Below are 20974 nucleotides of genomic sequence, written 5' to 3'. Positions count from 1 at the left end.
CTTTTTGTGAAGTGGTCAAAACATTTTGTCTATGTAATAGTTGAGAACAAACATAAAAATGCACTTATTCCATATCGTAAAATGTTTGTTTCTGCCTTTCTAATGAAGCTTAATGAATCTAATGTATTAACGTGCAGTCTTTTGGAAAGCTTTCATTGGCTCTGCTTGGCTAATTAGTATCGACATAGCAAACAGGCCCTATCGGTATCAGACCATTAGTCTGGCTGTATATACAGTGTAAACACATCTTTATTATCTGGCCTCCTGACAAGCCATCTGCTGAAGAAACAATGGTGTGATTTAGCAGATGTTAGCTCGGAACGATAAAAGCATCCATTTAGGAGGATCTTACAGCCACAGGGCGCACCATACAGGGCTGTGTGGTGCAGAGTGGGCACGCGGGCCCTATCTATAATTTGTAGTCAAAGTTGCAGGGAAATGATAAAACCATGCTATTGTGGATTTATAATTGTAGTCTCGTTTAGAAATGCAAGTAGTAATTAACTTGAAATCGGCATTATACACTAGAATTTCCATTCCTGCCGGGCATGAAATGCTGTTTTAATAGCAGTTTGTTTTCCCTACATGAAATTACCTAAGGGTCTTTTGTGTTACTTCATTGTAGATGCTATTAACATTCTAAAGGAGATGAAAGAGAAGGATGTTGTTATCAAAGATACAACAGTCTTGTCCTTTTTCCACATCCTAAATGGTGCGGCTTTAAGAGGTGAAATTGAAACAGTCCAACAGTTGCACGAAGCCATCGTGACTCTTGGGTTAGCACAGCCATCCACCAACATAAGCTTCCCATTGGTCACCGTGCACCTGGAAAAGTAAGTGAATTGGATGTTGGACGTTTTAATTACCAGAATGAACCTACTCGTTTTGGTGTCTGCTCTACAAGCACTCTGATGTGGGAGCCTTGAAGGTCGTTTGCTGATAAGTAAGCGCACTGAAGTAGACTAGGTATCCCGTCACACACCGGCGGCCTGATCCCTGGCGACTGCTGTTGTATTTAAGGAGCATATAATGGCAGTACACGAAGTGGTCCCTGAGGTTGGCTGTGATGGCACACACCTATAATCTCAGCACTCTGGAGGTTGAGGCTGGAAGCTTATTCCAAGTTCAGACCAGTCTGGGCTATGTAGTGAGTTGTAAGACAGCCTTAGCTACAGGGCAACGCCCTGACTTCAAAAACTAAAAACAGGTCAGGCATGGTGGTGCACATCTTTTATACCAGCACGTGGGCAGGGAGCGGGGCGGCGGGGCAAAGGCCGGCACATCTCTGTGAGTTCTGGGCTATACAGTGAGAACCCTGTTTCTAAAGAAGTAAATATGTAAATACAGGTTTTCTTCTAAGTCTTGAGTATAGTAAGTGCTGGTTATTAATGACTATAAGACTCACTTTTGGGGGGGAGGGGTGTTGGTGTTTTGAGACAGGGATTCCCTGTTACCCAGAGCCTTGGCTGTCCTGGACTCCCTTTGTAGACCAGGCTGGCCTCAAAACCATAGAGATCCACCTGCCTCTGCCTCCCTGAGTGCTGGGATTACAGGCGTGCGCCACTGCGCCCAGCTCAATGACTACAAGAAACAAGGATTTGTGGAACTTCTTTCTTAAGCCCATGGCTGTCATCCAGGGGACAGTGTCTAGGGGCATTCCTTCTCTGTCTGCTCTCCAGCTACGTGTGTACCAGATAGGTGCTCTAGCTCTGAGAAGCGTTTCTCTTTCTGGAACAATAAATTTGTTGCTAAAGTGAGATTTTCTGAGACTGAAATTCTTTTCCTCTGCAGTGCTCTCTTTAGTTGGTACCTAGTTTTAGCTGTTACTTGCAAGAACAAGTCATACATAGGTCAGTGTTCTTTCTAACAAGGAAAAGTCCCTGTAAGATTGGCTAAGCACCCCTTACCTTTTATTCTAGATGCTTTAATTTCCTATACCGTATCTGCTTGTCACTTATTCCATGGTGTAATGTGGTTTGTAATCTGCTTATTTTGTGATTAGGGTTTTCTAATTTTCCTGTGGTATTTATTGTTCTACCAATGCCAGAGAAACCTGACTTTATATTTTAATTGGTTTCATTGTCTCATAATTTCTGGTAGTTTTAGTTTTCTTAGGTAGTGTAGTGATTGTACCTACTGAGTGAGAGTGTTGGGAGTGGACGTGTCTCTGCTGACTAGCTTCCTGCTAGGAAATGTGCATTTGTAGTGGATGTGCACATGGCCATCCGATCATAAACAGTTACCAAGACGGATGATGACTGTACAGACCTTTACCTTCGCAGTCTCGGTGTTACATTCTTTCCAAGAAGTGTGAGTCAAACAACTGCTGTGTTACTGAGTTCTCATAGTCACAGCCAGCTTTAAATAGAAATCCTATAATTAATATGCTTCCTGGTGGAATTTTTTGATTGTTTAAAAGGCCCATCTCTGCAAATTGCATGTGGAATTCTGTACAGAGATTTGAAAGAAATGGGCCCAGTGCCCAGAAGAATTAGGCCCTCCTACACTACTGGGCAAAACCAAATAACTAACAAAGAAAACGAGGTCATGGCAGAAAAGTATCTTACAAACAGAACACTTTGAAGATGGAGAAGACGTGAAAGTTTTGCAAAAGAGGTCTGCAGCCAGGAGTCCTGAGCCAGGGGGAGTGAGGAGGGCTGGGCGGCCAGTGCGACGGCGCCCCCTGCAGCACGCCCCGTGCTTGTGGGTGTTGGGACAGTCAGAGGCTTGTCTCCACCACATTTGGCTGTCTTTGTCAGCTGGGCTGAGGAAGTCTATGTCAGTACCTTTTTAAAAATGGTGTCATTGTATCCAGACACTTAGAGAAATTATTACCTTCCGTGTGAGGGTTTTCTTCATTTTTTTCTATTATTCTGGGGTTTTGTTTGTTTTTTTTGTTTGTTTGGTTTTTTTGTTTTGTTTTGTCTTTACAGAGAGTCTCCATGACAAGGTCTTTCTGTTTGATCTATCATACTAAAAACATGATGTTGACTGCTTTAGATTTCATGAGAATAATAAAAATCAAACAAAGGAAACGTCATATATACAAAGCTACTCTCCCCCCCACCCCACCCCTCTGGTAGCATTTATCAGGAAAAACTGGGATAAAATACCGACTTTGAAACTTTTATTCAGTTATGTCTTGCCCAACTGATAGAAGAAAGCTAATTAATTTAGAATCATGACAAGTCCCAGGATTAACTACACCAGGCTACCCAGTGGCCACAACTATTTTATTTGATTAATAACATTCACTTTTCAGTAATACCACAGAATTTACTCCAGCAGGTTATCAGCTCACCTGTAAAATGAGCCTTATTTATTCAAACTTAGGATAAAATTATGAAAACAATTCCAGAACATTTAAAAGATCTCCATTCTTTCATTTAAAGACAAGACTCTTTTTGGCATGTCACCACAAGAGACTCTTAAAGAGGATATCGTTTTTTTTTTCATACACGGTTGTGAAGCAAGCTGTTAAGATTCTGTCGACTTTCGTTTTGAACTGACTTTTCTGATATTTGATAAAAACACAGAGGAAATGATACCATGTTAGCTTATGCTACTTGTAGGCTGCAAAAATGCTTTGTGGATTTGGAAACAATGCATTTTGTTTATATGCATTTGACAAGGGAAACCAAGATATAGTCCTATGTTTGCTTAATTACAAGGAATTGTACGTTTTATCCATTTTATTCAACTCCTGATTGACTCTGGGAGATGGCAGAGGTCCTCAGTTACTAAAGGAGAAAAAGCTTGTTTAAAATGAGTTAAAAAGAGCCTTTGAGTAATCTTCACGCTATAGTAAAGGAAAGGAAATCAATAAGAACGTGTGATGCCGCTGCAGACTCACATGCCTTGTGTGATCCTTTTGGCTCCGTGGCATGTGGAAAGCTCCTGAGGCTGCTTAACCGAATTATCCGAGGCAGATGATGAAGGCGCTGTGATTTCTGCTTTCCATTAAGGAGTTTGTGTGTGTGCTGATTTGTGCTATAATCTAGAGATGCACGGATACTGTTCATTTCTCTTCCCAGTGCTCTTGATAAATTAATGTTGAGTTCTTTATAAACATCACAATTTCCCTAAGACGAGCTTGTAAAAAACTTAAATTTTGGAACAGTATAGCCTAGCTGCATATATGTTACATAAATGAGGCACATTTCTAAAATGCTGCTTATTCCGTGGTAAACCCTCCCCTTTAATGTGAGGGTCTTCATTTGTACTGGATACTTTTATTATATGTAGGAATGCTTGCCTTCCAGAGTAAGACTCTTTATATGTTGAAAGGAAACTAAAGAGGCTTGGCTCTTTTACTCCATTATTGCAATTAAGAGTTTAGCATCACCAAGTGTCACAGGACAAAAAGTGCCTCATATGCCCTGGGGGACAGGACAGTGATAAGATGATTCTTCGTCAAGGATCATTGGGTCGTAATTAAGTTACATTCATGGCTACTGCTTTTTGAAGGATGATTGGTAAATGACAGGCTTCATGAGCTTCTTACGGACAGTGTGCAGTAAGGTTTTTTTCTCCCTCTGTCAGAAAATCCTGTTGAGCCTGATAATGTAAATGTGGCATTTTACTCTGAACAAAAGAGCAGGGAAATGAGCTATCTTGTCTAATCACTCAGTTGTTTAACACCGACTTCCAGTTTAGACTCAATTGGCTGGAAAGCACTTGACATGTGAAGTTAGCGCTGTTCCCAACGCATGTTTGAGTAAATTTTAAAGTAAGTGACAGCTAAATTGTACCTAGGGAAATTACAAAGCCTTCAACACAGTTAATTTTTTGGGGAGGATTAGTTGTAATTGCAACACCAGTCGCCTTGAAGATTTCTCATCTGTAGATGATGAACCAGGGGGAAAACAACAACAAAAACCCCAGCCGTTTATTTGGCTTTTTGAAGGTGCTGGTCCTCTGTCAGAACAGAGTTTGGGAAGGCGATGGTTCCTCCTGACCGGCTTCCCCCATTCTGAACATAGCTGTTTTTAGGTGGTTTGGCTGTTTGTTTGTTTGTTTGTTTGTTTGTTTTAAAAGCCTCCCGCCTCCTTGATCTGCTTGTCTCTGGTGACTTCAGATTTGAGAGCCTTTCAGGAAATTACTACTTCACTAGTACTTTATACGTAATGTTAAAGTACTTTATTCTAATTAAAAACCAATATTTGGCATCTTTTTGTTGTTGTTGTTGTTGTTGCTTTAATTATGTATCTACCTAGGATTCAAAAGTTACTTCCTACAGATGCCTGAGGAGACCAACAAGTCAAAAGCTAAAGATGTGACTAGAGAGTGACACAGGCTTTCTAGTCACAGAGGTTCAGAATCTTGGAACTCGTGTATGACAGCATCATGAAGGTCTTTCAGGGAGCCAGACTTGGCTCCTGGTACTTTAGGGAGACAGTTGTCAGGGTCAGGTGCTTCCTGGGAATAGGTGTTCGGCAAGCGTGCACCTGATTGAGTGTGTGTGCTTATCGCTCATGTTATAGCACATTTCCATTTCCTATTAAAGACTAAAGTAATAGGCAACATTGATTTGCCATGTGGGCATGCATCACAGCGCTTCTTAATTCTGTACACTGACACAAATGTATAGTTTATATGCATAGTCATATTTCCTTAAAATGAAACACAGACTCAAATAAATATTGAGTGGGACACTCTGGTTAATAAATGCAACTCTTTTTTTTTAAAGTTTTTAAATTACTTCTTAGATGTGTATCCTATTAGGAATGTATATGTGTCCTTAATGGGCGTGGTGGTGCACACCTTTATTCCCAGTACTCAGGAGACAGAGGCAGAAGGATCACTTTGAGTTCAAGGACAGCCTGGTCTACTAAGTGAGTCCAGGACAGCCAAGGCTACACAGAGAAACCCTGTCTCGAAAAACCTTTAAAAAAAATTAGAATTAAAGAATCATTTTTTTCTTCTAGTTTTATCTTTATTTCACATGATTTGGTAACACTTTTAAGTTGTTTTGTTTTACGTTTGTTAAAATACTGTTTTAGCTATGAGAATTATTTTGTGTGGTCCTTCCAATATATATATTTTAAAAGGTTCTGGTCATTAAAGATAGTGCGCGCATGTGTGTATGTGTGTGTGTGTGTGTGTGTGTTATCTGGTTTGTGAAAAAAGAACAATGGCTGGAACTTGTTTTTTGTGGAATAAACTTTATAATTGTGTAAGGGACATAGCAGACTTGAAGTAACAAACTGAAAGTTTTAAATATAGATTTAACATATTAAAAGATTTCATTCAAAGGCTTGTTATTTGTAAGTGCGTTTCCAGTCACGCCTGGTGTGCCGGCTGCAGCAGGCCTACAGTAGGTGCTGCTGGTCAAGAGCCGCAGTGTGCTGCCTGGCCTTGCGCCATTCTACATTTGTCTAGGAAGTTTTTTCTTTTGCTGTTCTTAAAGCTTTCATTCTGTCTAACACCAGTGGTGCTGAAGTGACACATGTACATGACAAGTGAGCCTGCTCAGCAAAGATGAGACGCAGCTGGGAAGCCGAAGGACCTGCCTTCCACCCCGCTTGGTACAGAACTCTCAGTGCAGGGTCAGAGTCTGCAGTCCTGTGGATGTACACATTTTAATTTTCATCGCCTGTTTTCAAGCTCTGCCAGAAAACATCAGGATGACAGGGAAGACATGAGGAATGTAAACTTTTATGCGACACAACCACCCACAAAGTGCATGTAGAAGAGATGGCAAGGAACCAGCTAGTCATTTACTTTATCTCTGTCTGAAGTCCAATTTATAGGGAGTGTTTTGTAGGCTGGATTTACTCCGTCAGGAGCCTAAGGAGTGATAACATTGGTGTCTAAAATTACTGGCAAATGTATGAATTATTTCCACATTTCTCTTGTGTTGTTCTAAGCATGTATAATCCTCAGAAGCATATATTTGGAGACCAAGGACTATTAGCATGTCTTTTTGATTGACAGAACAATTATTCATTCATTTATTGATAGTTTTGACCTAATGTAGGGGAAATAGAGTTGAGACAGTGCTGTCCTAGTTTAGGAGTCCATCTGAAAAAGCAAATCTTCCATTTAGAAAAGTGGTATGTGTTAGTTTACCTCTTACAGATGTGTTCCTAGTTTTCCATGAAGAACGGTAGAAAGGCAATAACTGCGCCTCTGTCTGAAGCAAAGGAAAATACTGATTACATGGAGCTCTGTAGCATATGTGGTAGCTACTATAGCATTTCCTTCATATGACAGTAATCTAGCCTGCAACATCTACATTCGGTTTTGAAATTAACCTGCAATTTAGTCTTCACCCCAAATGACAAAAATTCAAATGACTCAGTGGGGTGCCAGAAGATGCACTGTAAACAGGACTTGGTGCAGGGTACGGCAGACTTCCCTTCACGGCGGGTTCATTTCACACCTCCCTGCATCGTCACAGGGAGCACTTCTGTGTCGTTTACTCTCTTAGCACAGCTTACAATATTAATCTAGAAAAAAAATAGTAATCTGATACAGGGCAATACAACCCTTGTTCAGTGGGCAAAATGTAAACTATAAAAGGCTTTCTTCTGTGAGAACTGCTGGCTTGTGGAAGAGAATGTATCTCCAGAGGGAGAATTTCTGATTGTCACCAAATGGACTTTTTGGTTTTTTGAGACAGGGTTTCTCAGTGTAGCCCTGACTGTCCTGGACTCACTTTGTAGACCAGGCTGGCCTCAAACGCACAGCAATCTGCCTGCCTCTGCCTCCTGACTGCTGGGATCAAGTGTACTTTTTATCTGCATAATTTTCACTTTTTATTTTTGAGACAGATTTTCTGTCCTGGACTCAGGACTCTGAACAACCTTGGCTGTTCTGGACTTGCTTTGTAGACCAGGCTGGCCTCAAACTCACAGTGCTCCAACTGCCTCTGCCTCCCTGAGTGCTGGGATTAAAGGGGTGCACCACTATGCCTGGCTTTTTGTCTGTATCTTGAACTGTACTTTAAAAATAATACTTCATCCTCTTTTTAAAAAAAGTAGCGTTTTTTAAAGATGTATTTATTTTAGTTTATATACATTAGTGTTTTGTCTGCATATATGTCTGTATGCGGTCACTAGATCTCCTGGAACTGCAGTCATAGACAGCTGTGAGCTGCCGTATGAGTGCTCTCTCTTTCTCCCTTCCTCCCTCCCTCCCTCCCTCCTTTCCCTCCCTCCCTCTCTGTTTGTTTTGTTGTTGTTGTTGTTGTTTTGTTTTGAGACAGGGTTTCTCTGTGTAACAGTCCTGACTGTCTTCAAACCCACAGAGATCGGCTGCCTCTGCACCCCAGGTGCTGGGATTAAAGGCCACCACCACCTGTCCATCTCTTTCACTTCCTTTTTTTAATGTGTAGTCTCTTCTCCTATAACAAATAATTTCCCCGGAAGCAGTGGTAATTTCACAACATAGTATACAGTGAAGTACTTTGGCTGAGAGTGGGAAGTCCAGGAACCTGCCTCCGGGCCACCATCTGCTTACCCTATTCTTCAGGCAAAGCCATGGTTCTAGGGGCCTCATTGGCTCTTAAAAAGAAAAGAAAAGAAAAGAAAAAGAGAGAGCGAGAGAAAGAAAAGAAAGGCACTGACCATGAGAGTTATGTCTGACCCCTCCATGGCTCTTGCAGGGCCCTTCACACTACCACTTGTCCTTTCAAAGGAAAAAGGCATTTTGAAGACCCACGAAAATATCTTGCAATGCTCTTTGTGAAAATATCCTTTAAGTGCCACATCTGAAAAAAGTGCCATGACTTAAAACGAAGCAGATTTTTGAAGTTTACCTTCTAAAGACAGAGCTGAGCGTGGTGGCGCACACCTTTAATCCAGCACTCGGGAGGCAGAGGCAGGTGGATCGCTGTGAGTCTGAGGCCAGCCTGGTCTACAAAGTGAGTCCAGGATAGCCAAGGCTGCACAGAGAAACCCTGTCTCGAAACCACCCCCCTAGCCTGGCCAAAAAAAAAAAAAAAAAGGTTAGCAGTGCGTAGTAGTTTGAGAATGCCTTCATCTTGTCATCCTCCCCTTCCTGCCCCCCCCCCACTGCTGTTCCCCAAAGAAAAACTATTTAGGAAGCAAAGTAATAAATAGGGAAAGTGGTGACTATCACCTGAACAGGTGTGGTTCTGTGCTTTCCATTCTTTCCATTTGAGCTTTTTGGTTTTGGTTTTTTGGTTGGTTTGTTTGTTTGTTGTCTTAAAGTTTAGTTGTTGACAGTTTATTTACTCATTATATCTGTCTACATTGTTTCTGGAGCCTAAAGTGAATCTGATAATTTTTTCATCATTGTCAATTTATTTTTCCAAGGGGTGATTTACATGCTGCTCTTGAAGCCAGCATTGCCTGCCATGAAAAATATAAAATATTACCCAGGATGCATGATGTCTTATGTAAGCTAATAGAGAAAGGCGAGACGGATTTAATCCAAAAAGGTTAGTACCTGTCAAATAACATTTTCTTCTTATATCTCTAATCTGAGTGTGGAGACGGGAAAGGAAAATTTGAGAGCAGACAAACACCTCCAGAGAAGCTGTCGAACTTCCCAAAGGAAGCAGTTGTGCGTCTGGAACCCTCTGGTGGTCATGTCTGTTCCCTGGGGTATATTGCTTCTCTGCTATTGATGTGCACTTGTTGGCGACCTGCTCTTATGACTATACACTGTTTAGTCTTCCCCTCACCATTCTCTTTAAAGCTAGCCTTTAGTATGTAATGCCATCCGTGTGTGCTGCCAGGCAAGGACTGTGACTGTAAATAGATAAAGCTACAGGCTTACTAGTCTCCATATTTGTTCTTTTTTTATCTACCTAGAATTTCAGGATACTATCTCCCTATGTTTTTCTTACGATCTGTGTGTTTCTCCTTCTCTGCTGTCCAGCAATGGACTTCGTAAGCCAAGAGCAAGGCGAAATGACAATGCTGTACGACCTCTTCTTTGCCTTCCTGCAGACTGGAAATTACAAAGAGGCCAAGAAGATCATTGAGGTAGGAATTTTAACTTTGCTATCTTAATGTACAGCTATTTAGACTCTTAATTACAATACATGTTAAAAATGTTAACCTTTACGTATCCTCGTTCTGATTCATGTTAATAGAATTCAGTCCCACCAATAATGGGAGGAGGGTGGCTCGGCCAGCTTTGTTGTATATAATTACAGTTCAGAAAAGACAGTCTGGCTGTATATTGAATTTGTTTCCTCACTTTGCTAAATTCACTGTTATATATCAAAATGATATTTGCATATTAAATCTTGAATTGTGAAACAATTAAATTACCCTGGTATTCCTGGGTGTAAAGTTGCTAATCCTCTTTGCTAAAGAATTCTTTGTTCTTAAAAGCAGTAAAATTCAATTTGCTGCAGACCAGGCTCAGACTTATTTGTAATGCTTGTCTACAAGTTAATCAGCCCAACAAGTGCTGTCTGCAGTGGTTTGGCATTTAATTTAAATTTTCTTTCTTCCTTTCCTTTTTATTTTTTATTTTTTGTTTTTATTTTTTTTGTCCCCACTATGGTAAGCAGCTTATAGGAAACAGGTGACAAACCTGGCCTCTTTAGGATTAGTATACTTTATCTAGGCTTCTCTGAATTTTTTTCTTACTGGAATTAATAAAGAAAAGCTAATGTAAAGCCTGTCCACATGGTGATTAATTTCATTATCAAACAGTCCTCTGTCTCGTCAGAAAACACTCCATAGAAAGTAGACGTGGCTGCTGTAAGGAGAATGATGACACGCCATCGAAACCACATTGCTTTATTAACCCCTCAGGAACCACATTGCTCCAAGTCATGGCTTGCTGCTACCCTTTCTTTTTCTAAAAGTGTACAGGGTACCAGGTTTTTAAATTGCCCCTGTTCATAGGGCTGAAGATAGAGGTGGGGGACCCAAAAAGTCTTCATTGTGTCTTCAGATTTATTTATTTGTTTGTTTGTTTGTTTTTTCAAGACAGGGTCTCACTATATAATAGCTCTGGTTCCTGGAACTCAGAGATCCCCCTGCCTCTGCCTCCCATTTGCTGGGATTAAAGGCCTGGGCCTTAATGACTGACTTGCATCTTGAAATGGTTTTAAAGAAGAGAAAAATGTAGTACAGGAGACTGTGAAATTAATTCAGGACTTTGTTTGGTTTTTCTCTGTCTTGTCTGTCTGCATACCTGTCAGTGTCGTAGACTGTGCTTCTAAACTCAAATGGTTAATTTGTAGTATCTACAAAACGGTTTCAGTAGATCTGAAGGTGGGTGTCCTCTCTGCCTCCTGGTCTACCACTCTGTTTGTGTGGCACAGTGTCTGCATGTGCCTCGGTGTCCGTGGGCCGCTGATGGCTAAAAGTCTGTGCCCTCAGCCCGCAGTGGGAGCAGAACCCAACAAAAAAGCGGCAGAAGCATGAGAGTGAGTTTCCTTTGGCATCTATTAAACTTTCCTAAGCTGCTTTATCTGCAAGACGGAATGTAATATCTGTCTTTAAGACTCAATCACATAATGTGTGTAAAGCAGCTTGCACAGTCCCTGGATTATAGTAAGTGATCAATAATATTAATTCTATGCCTCTCAAAGGTAGGGATTATTTATTTATTTATTTATTTTTGTCTCCTTTATTCTACATGATTTCAGTCTGAAGCTTAATAAGAGGCACACGAATATCATGTTAACTAGGCAAGAGAAGACTGGCTTTTAATACTTTAGAACTTTGCCTGTGTGGATCAGTTAGGAAAGACTGTAAAGTTAAAAAACAGTGGGTGTGTATAAAATTGTTGAGTGCATAGTGAGTTCTGTGTAGGAATTGAGCAGATGGCTGAATAGATAAAGTGCTTTCTTTGCATCCCCAGCACCCATTAAAAACACTGGTATAGTAAGATTTTCCTGCAATCCCAGCATTAGAAGGCTGAGGCAGGAGAATTCCTGGGAGTTGCTGGCCAACCAGTCTAGCTAATCAGTATTCTCCAGGTTCAGAGAGAGACACAGTCTCAGAGAATGAGGAGACATCTGGAGGCAACCTCTGGCCTCCACACATACAAGCACAGGCATAGACATTTGCATAAAACACACATGCACTCCACACAGACATGTGACAAATGACTAGAACCACAGCACTGGCCAGGGCAGAGGGGACAGCGGGGAGTGTGATAGGTGACACTATGTTAAAGGCCTGTCTCATCGACAAGACTGAAAGACAAGCTTGTTTTATTTTTGTTCTTGTTTTGTGACTAATGAAGGTTAAGTTTTAGTGAGGATTTGTAACACTTTGTTATATTAAAGTTAAATACCTAAAGTTTTCAAGTGAAAAAAGATATAAGCAGTATTGAATTTATAAATAGCATAATTTGCTTTAAAATAAGCTGATATGAGGCTGGAGAGATGGTTCAGCAGTTAAGAGCACTGTCTGTTCTTCCAGAGGATCTGAGTTCAATTTCCAGCAACCACATGGTAGCTCACAACCATCTATAAATGTGATCTGATGCCTTCCTCTGGCATGCAGGTGTGCATGCACTGTATACATAATAATAAATACATCTTTTTAAAATCAGCTGGTGTGTATACATATATTATGTGATATATAGTATTTTTAACATAAACTTGTATTTTATTTCTATACTATTTAAAGTATGAGTCTTTGAGGAACTAAAGTGAGACTCCTTGAACAGACATTGGTGTGAAAGTTAATTTCTGCCTATAGCAGGCAGGTGTTGACTGACTTGAGGAATATATTGGGGGTCTGAGCATTTAGGAAGAGTCATCCCCACCCCATAAGGAATTTGGGGGGCTCTTAGGGGGAGATAGGTGTGGAACAAATGGCGACATTTAGGCACTGACAAACTTAATAGTATTAGGAAGCAGACAGAGGGCGGGGAACACTTTGGCAGGATAGATGGCTTCCAGACGTTGGAAACCCTCAAGGCCAGAGTAAGGAGATGGGGCTAACTCAAAAGAGAAACAGATGCTGGGGATCTGGGTGAGTTGGGGCATGAGACGGTGAGGTGAATAGGAGCTCAGGGACGTGGGCATGGGACGTTTCCATGGTAGCCCTCGGGGAATGGTGTCAATTAGCAGTAGTCAGCTGAACTAAGGAGGCTGACTCACATGTAATACGGCATCTCGTCCCATGAGTGGTTGATATGCCGTGGTTGTCATCTGAAACCTCCTGCTAAGCAGCTTCCTTACTTAACAAATTTGATTGTCTTAAAGTCTCATTGTTGAGATAGACCTTTTAAAAAATGTATTGGCAGCCGGGCGTGGTGGCGCACACTTTTACTCCCAGCACTCGGGAGGCAGAGGCAGGCGGATCGCTGTGAGTTCGAGGCCAGCCTGGTCTACAAAGTGAGTCCAGGACAGTGAAGGCTACACAGAGAGACCCTGTCTTGAAAAACCAAAACAAACAAACAAACAAACAAACAAACGTATTGGTTACCAAGGAGATTTCTGTAGAAGAGGACTATTTTAGATTAGGTATTTCTAAGGAATTTGTCTCTGGGCGAAGGACTAAAAGATGAACTGATGACATAAAATTATTCCAGGCCAAGGAAGCTGCCGGCAGTGCAGAGGTGCAATGGAAGGAGAGTGCGCGCTCCTCTGTTGGGCCTCTTAGAACATTACAAGGTGACATGAGCATTGTGATAACTAGGATGTCCATGCATTGTTCAACACTTACTCAGTGTCAGTGTGCTCTCTGTGCCGTCCTTCCCTGTGCTGGATGAGCACTTGCCCCTTCTACCAGCGCATCCTCTGTAGACTCCACCTCCTCCATCCTTATGGCACATTCTGGAATGAACTAAACAACTAAGAGCATATTACAGCCTACTTGGTTCTGTCAGGAAGGCAAAGTTGGTGACGTACTTTCTGTGCCTTATTCTAATACTCCCACCCTGCCCACATATAGAACCAAGTATAAATTACAAATCTTGGGCTGGACATGTGGCGCACGCCTGCAATCCCAGCACTCAGGAGGCAGAAGCAGATGCATCTCTGTAAGTTTGAGGGCAACCTGGTCTACAAAGTGAGGACAGCCAGGCCTATCCAGAGAAACCCTGTCTTGAAAACAAAACAACAACAAAAAGTAATAGGTCTTATTTTAAAATATGTCAGGTAGAAAGACTCAATTTTTATTTCTCATCTAGTCATCTCTGTGGCCTTGCTGTCCTCTTACTTCATTTGCTTATTTCGGTTATGAGTGGAATTAATGGATTTATGTATCGTACTTAATATTTCACTGTAATCAACTACTCCTTCATTTCCCTCATGAAATTCATTACAGGCTTCTTTAAATATTTTAATGATCACATTTTGTCTCCCTCAAGAAAAACTTTCGCTCCTCAGCTTGCGCTGTCATTGTCCACCTCTCCATGTCCCGGCGCCTTCGGTTTCAGACCGTTTTCTTCAGGTGGTATCTTGCCAGTGAGGTAATGAGACAGAAATGTTGGTGTAGGTGAAGACCCACCCCCACTTCTGGCTCACCGTGCTCGAGATTTGAGTAGACACCAGGTCTTCCAAGTTCTAGCCTAGCATTCCTTTTCAGAAATGATGGTTGGCTGGGCGTGGTGGCGCAGGCCTTTAATCCCAGCACTCGGGAGGCAGAGGCAAGCGGATCAGTGTGAGTTCGAGGACAGCCTGGTCTACAAAGCGAGTCCAGGACAGCCAAGGTTACACAGAGAAACCCTGTCTCGAAAAACCAAAAAAAAAAAAGAAAGAAAGAAAGAAAGAAATTATGGTCAAAGAAGATGGTATTTGTTCCTTCATTCCTTCAGTTGCAGTTTAAATACTTACCTTCCGGCACAGGCTTAATTACAGAGCATAAAATAAGATGTGTTTTGTCTCATCCGCTTTATTTCAAGACTGAAAATTAAATCCAGAGAGAGATGGCATATGCCAGCGGGAAAGGCTCAGTGATGGTGTGCAGTTTTACATGCTCTGAGGGGCTTGGTGAGGAAACCTGCCATTTAGCGTCATGCTTAGCCTTCTGGGTGACTCAGTAGCAGCTAGGCCACAGGGCAAGTGATGCAGTGCTGTCTTCAGAGATGAGCGCTCTCTTACCTCTGACCTCTTTCCCCAGGAGTCAGGCCCACACCACCAGCTAGGCCGTCTAACTACAGCTGGGACTTTGAGCCTCACACAGGAGCTCTGGGGAACAGCGAGGGCAAAGACACAAAGGTTCTGAATACAGGCTGTAGAGTTAGGGAGTCAGGACGGGTCCCACGCTCTGTGGCTCCCTCAGCTTTTCCCTATCCGTCTTCCTGCTCTCTGGGTACCCTGCCCCAACTTCTGAATTATCAAAACAACTTTCTCTAACTTTGTTTCCCCCTCTCCTCATCTCTTGTTCCCTTCCATTGGTACCGAATGTGAGGTCGGTTTGCAGTCCTCTGCAGGGGGACTCTCATTCTGATGGCTTCAGGGCTAACACTAGAAGTTTGGATTCAAGTGCAGTTTTTGTTACTCTTTGTTCTTTACTTGATGAAAACCAAAGTGTTATCCCCACTTGCCTTCTTTAATAGGGCCAGAGTTCAAGTCCGTATACACCGTGCTGAAAAGCTAATAATGTTCTCTCAGACTTACAGAATCTCATGACAGTGTTAGTTCTGACGTGTCTCCACAGCCCTGGTGGAGAGGCCTGTGACTGCTGATAGCAGATGTTCGTGTGACTTGCTCTTTCCTAGACCTGATCTTTAAGTGCACAGCTGAAGATTTACAAAGGCCGCCGAGTGGCACGGCACCATTGTCCTCCCATGTCTAGCCTAGCTGCAGGGAGAGAGGAGCTGACTCGCGCAGAGCCCTGTGCACATAGCTTTGCTTTCTATTGCGCTAGCTCAGGGATTGACCCTGGAGCATGCTTTATTGATGTCAGGGGTTCTTTTTCCCGCCATTCCATTAATATTGGCAATAAAAACAAAAACAAGTAAAAATGCACTGTTTCAATCCATTTTAAGCTCATATGAAGGTTGAAACACAGAAAAACAATTATGTTTTTCCACTTAAATTATTTTATATTTATCTTGTTAACATCATAGATGTCTGTTGTGCCTGTAGAGTGATGTAACGAAGTTACTGATTAATGAAAGCATTTTGTTTAACTCGCCACCTATGCAGTTGAGCCCAGTGTTGCATTAGAACTGCAGAAAGCTGTGCAGTGCAGTAGTAGCTTGGGTAGAAACAAACATGGTAGTCTTTCTGTTAGCATAGCTATTAACCTTGCTGCCCATTAAATAAATTATATGTAAGAAAAATCAGAAGGAACTAGAGGTTACCTTGTGATTTTAATGTACATTAGCTGGCCTTTGAAGTTATATTTAACATCCAAATTAGGATTCGGTTCTTCCCATGTTTCTATTACATTTTTTATTGCTGCTTTCAACTGCAGTGTTTAAAATTCAGTAAGATGTTCAGAGGTAAGCCAGGAGCATCGGCCGTTCCAGCAGCCTAGGAGATTTAGTTAATCTGACCTAGATGTTCTTTTGATGATTGAGATTTATATATGAAAACAGTTCTCAATTTCAAAATGAAACATAGGGGAGAGCTAGCATATAAGTCGGCTCTCCTGGCCAGCGACAGGAATTAATCAGCCCCAACAGGAAGAGTTAGCGTGGAGCTGCGCTGTGCAGAGCTTGTGGATTTGGATCAGTAATAACATTGGAAGTTGTAAGTGAATGTAGCTCTTGCATCTTGCCATGTTCTAAAGAGGATTATTTGTTCTTTTTCAAGGGCTTTCTACGTACATTGATGTTAATTTCATATTTGTTACGATGTATGTGGCACTGTAGATATGAGGGAGTCCTTGAATACAGTCCATGCCTGTACTGAAGATGTGGAGGTTAATATTTGAAGGTGTGGCTGCGTGGGCAGCTTACTCAGCATTTGGTTTCCTGCCCCAGAATACTTGCCTGCTTATAATGAGAGCGCACAGCTTAAACTCTACCAGTTTTCATTCCTGCAACGCAAGCTGCAAGATGGTACTCAATACACAGGCTCTTCAGTAACGTCGTGCAGTGTGTTGGTTTTTAACTTGAATTACTGGGGTGCAGGGTGTGGCGGTGTGCTCCTGTGGTCCAGCTACTGGAGAGGCTGGGGGAGGAGGATCGGGTGAGTCTGGGAGGCTGAGGTCAACCAGGGCAACAGAGCAATACCCCATCTCTGAAAATACCAACAGCCCTGGGCTTTATACATAAACCCCGTTCTCGGGACACCTGGCTTCATCAACAGTGGCAAGCGTAGGCGCGGTGTCTCCTAGGTTGGCGTGCAGCCAGGGCAGATGAGTATGTAGTTGTCTTATCTGGACGCTGTGATTGAAATGTAGTGTTCCGTGGTGAAACCCTCTTACGGATGATGCAAATGCTATCATTACAGGTACAAATCCTTGGAATTATGTTGAAATGGTTTGTCTTTTATTCCAGTATCCAACATTGTGAAATATGTGCTCAGAGCCAGAGTTACTGACTAAACCTTCAAAATTTCTAGTTGAGCATATAACTAACATAACACCTCAGTTATTGGAGTGAGCCAAGACTACACTCAGGTTAAATATATAGCTAATTTTATTCACGAGGCAGCACATCCAGTGGTGGGTAGAGTACTTTTAATCCACGTATGTTTCTTCCAAAGCTGCTGGGTTTTATTCAGATTAAGATTTCTTTGTAACTACATAGCACATTGTTACGTTTTATCTGCTGTCTCTGCTAGGATGTGAAGTAGGTTGGTAGAGGATGGGGCATGAGTTTATCATTACATATTCCTGGGTTGAACTGAATAAAATGCAATCACTGTATTATTTAAGACTTTGGGAGTGGCGTGCAAGGCCCTGGCTTTAATCCCTAGTACCAAAACAAACAAACAAAGAACATGAGCTGGGAAGCAGCATCCTAGAATAACCTAAGTCCTCTGGACAAGTGGTAACTGTGAGTTCAGCTGTATCTTAGATCCGGCCCCGTTAAAGGTCTGCAATAACTGTGGGGCCGCATGATAAGTTTGTCTTAGCACATGGGTGTGGCCGCTAATTCATTAGAGGGAACATACTGTTTTCAAGGGAGAGTTCAGCTAAGTCTTACGTGTTGTGCGGTGGTTCTGTTTTACAGACCCCAGGCATTAGAGCTCGACCTGCAAGACTTCAGTGGTTTTGTGATAAATGCATTGCCACTAATCAGGTTGGTATTTGTTTTCTTTTTCATTTTTCATAATTTATTTGTTTTTATTTTACGTGAAATGATGTTTTGCCTACATGCCTGTCTACGTGGGGGTTTTGGATCCTGGAGTTGTAGACAGTTGTGAGCTGCCATGTGGGTGCTGGGAATAGAACCCAGATCCTGTGGAAGAGCAGTCAGTGGTCTTAACCACTGAGCCATCTCTCCAGCCCAGTATTTGCTTTCTGATGTCTGAAGCACTTCACACTTCCGAATCTGTTAGTATCATGAGCATTGGGGAGTTTACAAGAGGTTATTGTGGACACAGTGTCCCCTCAGTGCTTCTCCAAACAAATACTAGTGTGTTGTGCTCCTCGGGTGCATTAGAAGTCTGGGCCCTGGAGGTTTTCACCTGCCTTCCTCTACGGTGGGAGCAAGCTGGCACTGTGTGGTGGCAGGAGGATGTGCCTTCTCTCGCCAAGCTCTCCACATCTGTCTGTTGACACTGCCAGGAGGCTTGTCCCACCTGAGTGCTCACTACTGCTCTCTGCCTCAGAGTCTGTATTTCATCAAGATGTTCTTTGAAGCCTCTTTTAACTTAGTTACCCGGGCTGTGTTCTTTTGATCTTGACAGTTCTTGTTACTGTTGGTTTAACTGCTGGGTCAGTGCGCTGGGGTGGGGTGGGGGTTGGGTAAGTAGGCACACCCCAGCTGCTGGGCTTGACCCTGAGTCTTCTGGTAAAGTTAACCTATCTTCTGGGAACAGATTGAGAGGGCTGTTCTGCGGCTCGTATTAACTGTAAAGTATGCTTTTACACACTGCAAATCTGTGTTATCTTTTTAAGGTTGAAACTCTTGAAAAGTTAGTGGAGCTGACCCAGAAGCTGTTTGAATGTGATAGAGACCAGATGTACTACAGCTTACTGAAACTCTACAGTAAGTGACGCTCTCTGCCTGCTGGTGCTCCAATCTGCAGGGAGGGAGTTGTCGACGGGCCAAAATGAAGGCCTTCCTGCAGAATAGTATATTGTGTCAGATGCTGTGTGGTGCTTATAACGCTGACGTCCTTGCTGCGGTAATGAGAAGGTGGACCATCCTCTGCTCACTCGTTTACTTCCTGTGTTCTTAGAGCCCAGCCCTGCAGCTGACAGTCCCCCCCATGTGGAGATCTCCTATAGGCCCCTGTGCGCATGGATACATCCTGCCTGTGTGAGCAAAGGTGGGGCGGGCACTAGGATTGGGACGTGCATATGATAGTATTCATTCTTGAAGATGAGATCATCCTAACAATTAAAATGCAGCATGCCAGATGCTGCCTGGGTATGTGGAAAGCTGAGCGGTGCGCATTGTTACGTGGTGCCTTGAATGTGAGTCCAGTCAGTTCTCAAAGAGATTCCACTTTTGCTTGGTTTCGTTTCTTTCCGTCTGTAAAGCTGACCTCCCCTCACTCAACTCACTGACTGCTTCTACACAAGGGTTTTCTAACTCTTTTACGCCAGCTCAGAACAGAAGAACCCAAAGCCATAGAACTGCTATTAGTGGGCTGTTTTGAGGAGCTCTGTCTTTCTGTTCACTTCTGTTGTGTGTAAATCCTGAGGAAGCTTTCTCAGTCACTCCTGTAGTAGCTAACTATGAACTCACAGGTGTGCATCTTGTATAGAAGCACGCACATCTGCGTGAGAACTGATTTCATATGAGCATATTACAGTTTCTTATACTCAGGTGTATACTACAATCATTTCCTCCATTTTAATCATCTATAAGTACAAACAAACTGGTTGGATATCCTTTGCCAATCCCTTGTTTCTGTGAATAGATTTTAGTTTTCCACAAGCCTACATCTCGGTTCTCATCTTTAATTTCCATTGAACTGAATTCCTGGTATTTGTGTTAAGGTTGAAGAGTGATGAGGATTTCGTTTTTATAGCCAAATAATGCTCTGGTCTGTTTACAGCAACAGCAGCTCGTACATTTGGGTGTACTTGTGATATTTAAGTGTCGGGAAATAACAGAGTGGTCAATGATGTTTCCCTTTTGCTTTTGTAGTTAGAGATTTGTTGTTGTTGTTGTTCTATTTTATCCAACTCCTGATTGACTCTGGGAGATGGCAGAGGTCCTCGGTTACTAAAGGAGAAAGAATTTGTTTAAAATGAGTTTAAAAGAGCTTTTGATAGTCTTCACGCTATAGTAAAGTTAGAGATCATTTTGTGTGTTTTTATGGTGGCAGTTTTACATCATCAAATAGTGAATAAGTTAATGATTTTGTCTTTTTGAACATGTTTTCAGTGGAAGCTTCCTTAATGTCATTTATTGTCACAGTATCAAACATTTTCTTATTTAAAGATACTTCAGTCTGAATGTATTGTTTTTGTCTTTATTTTGTTGTTATATCAAGACAATTCTCCGTTTGTAACCTTGGCTTCCCTGGAACTCGATGTATAGACGGGATTGGCTCTGCCCCTGGAGTACTGGGATCAGAAGTTTGTACACTAAAGCCGGGCCTCTCAGCCTTCATATATAAAAAGCAAACATTCATTTAGCAGCTGAGCTGCCTTTGATTTGGTATTTTGCAAATACCTTGATTGTGGCTTTTTAAGTTTTATCTCCCTAATATTTTATTCTACTTCAAGTTATTTGGCCTGTTGTTTTGTTTTGTTTTGTTTTTAACCTTCCAGTACATACAGGCATTGACATTTCCTGCTGTGTGGCCTTACCCTCTTCCATTGTTACACTAGTAAAATGGATGCACTCTAAGCACTAAAGAGTCACACCGCATAATAGTTTCCTAGCTGAGTGTGAACATGTCACTGTGTGTTCCTTTGTGCAGACTCCCTTGCCTCAAAGATGTCCTTTGCAGCTGTCCGTTTTGCTAGTCCCCATTCACGTACTGTTTTGACTGTATTCT

General features: G+C 42.1%; 1 protein-coding gene across 1 annotated transcript in view; it reads left to right on the top strand.

The window, feature by feature from the left end:
- Window positions 1-20974, top strand: part of LRPPRC (leucine rich pentatricopeptide repeat containing) — an 84255-nt gene that overhangs the window by 40789 nt on the left and 22492 nt on the right. Inside the window, exons 23-27 of the mRNA XM_084792252.1 lie at window positions 626-833; window positions 9282-9406; window positions 9850-9956; window positions 18025-18093; window positions 18915-19005. Of these exons, the coding sequence (XP_084648378.1) occupies window positions 626-833; window positions 9282-9406; window positions 9850-9956; window positions 18025-18093; window positions 18915-19005 (600 nt within the window). The remainder of the gene's footprint in view (window positions 1-625; window positions 834-9281; window positions 9407-9849; window positions 9957-18024; window positions 18094-18914; window positions 19006-20974) is intronic.

Source organism: Acomys minous, assembly GCF_964271855.1.
Source record: "Acomys minous genome assembly, chromosome: 8".
In the NCBI taxonomy this organism is placed as follows: domain Eukaryota; kingdom Metazoa; phylum Chordata; class Mammalia; order Rodentia; family Muridae; genus Acomys; species Acomys minous.
This window is presented reverse-complemented; position numbering and strand designations above follow the sequence as displayed.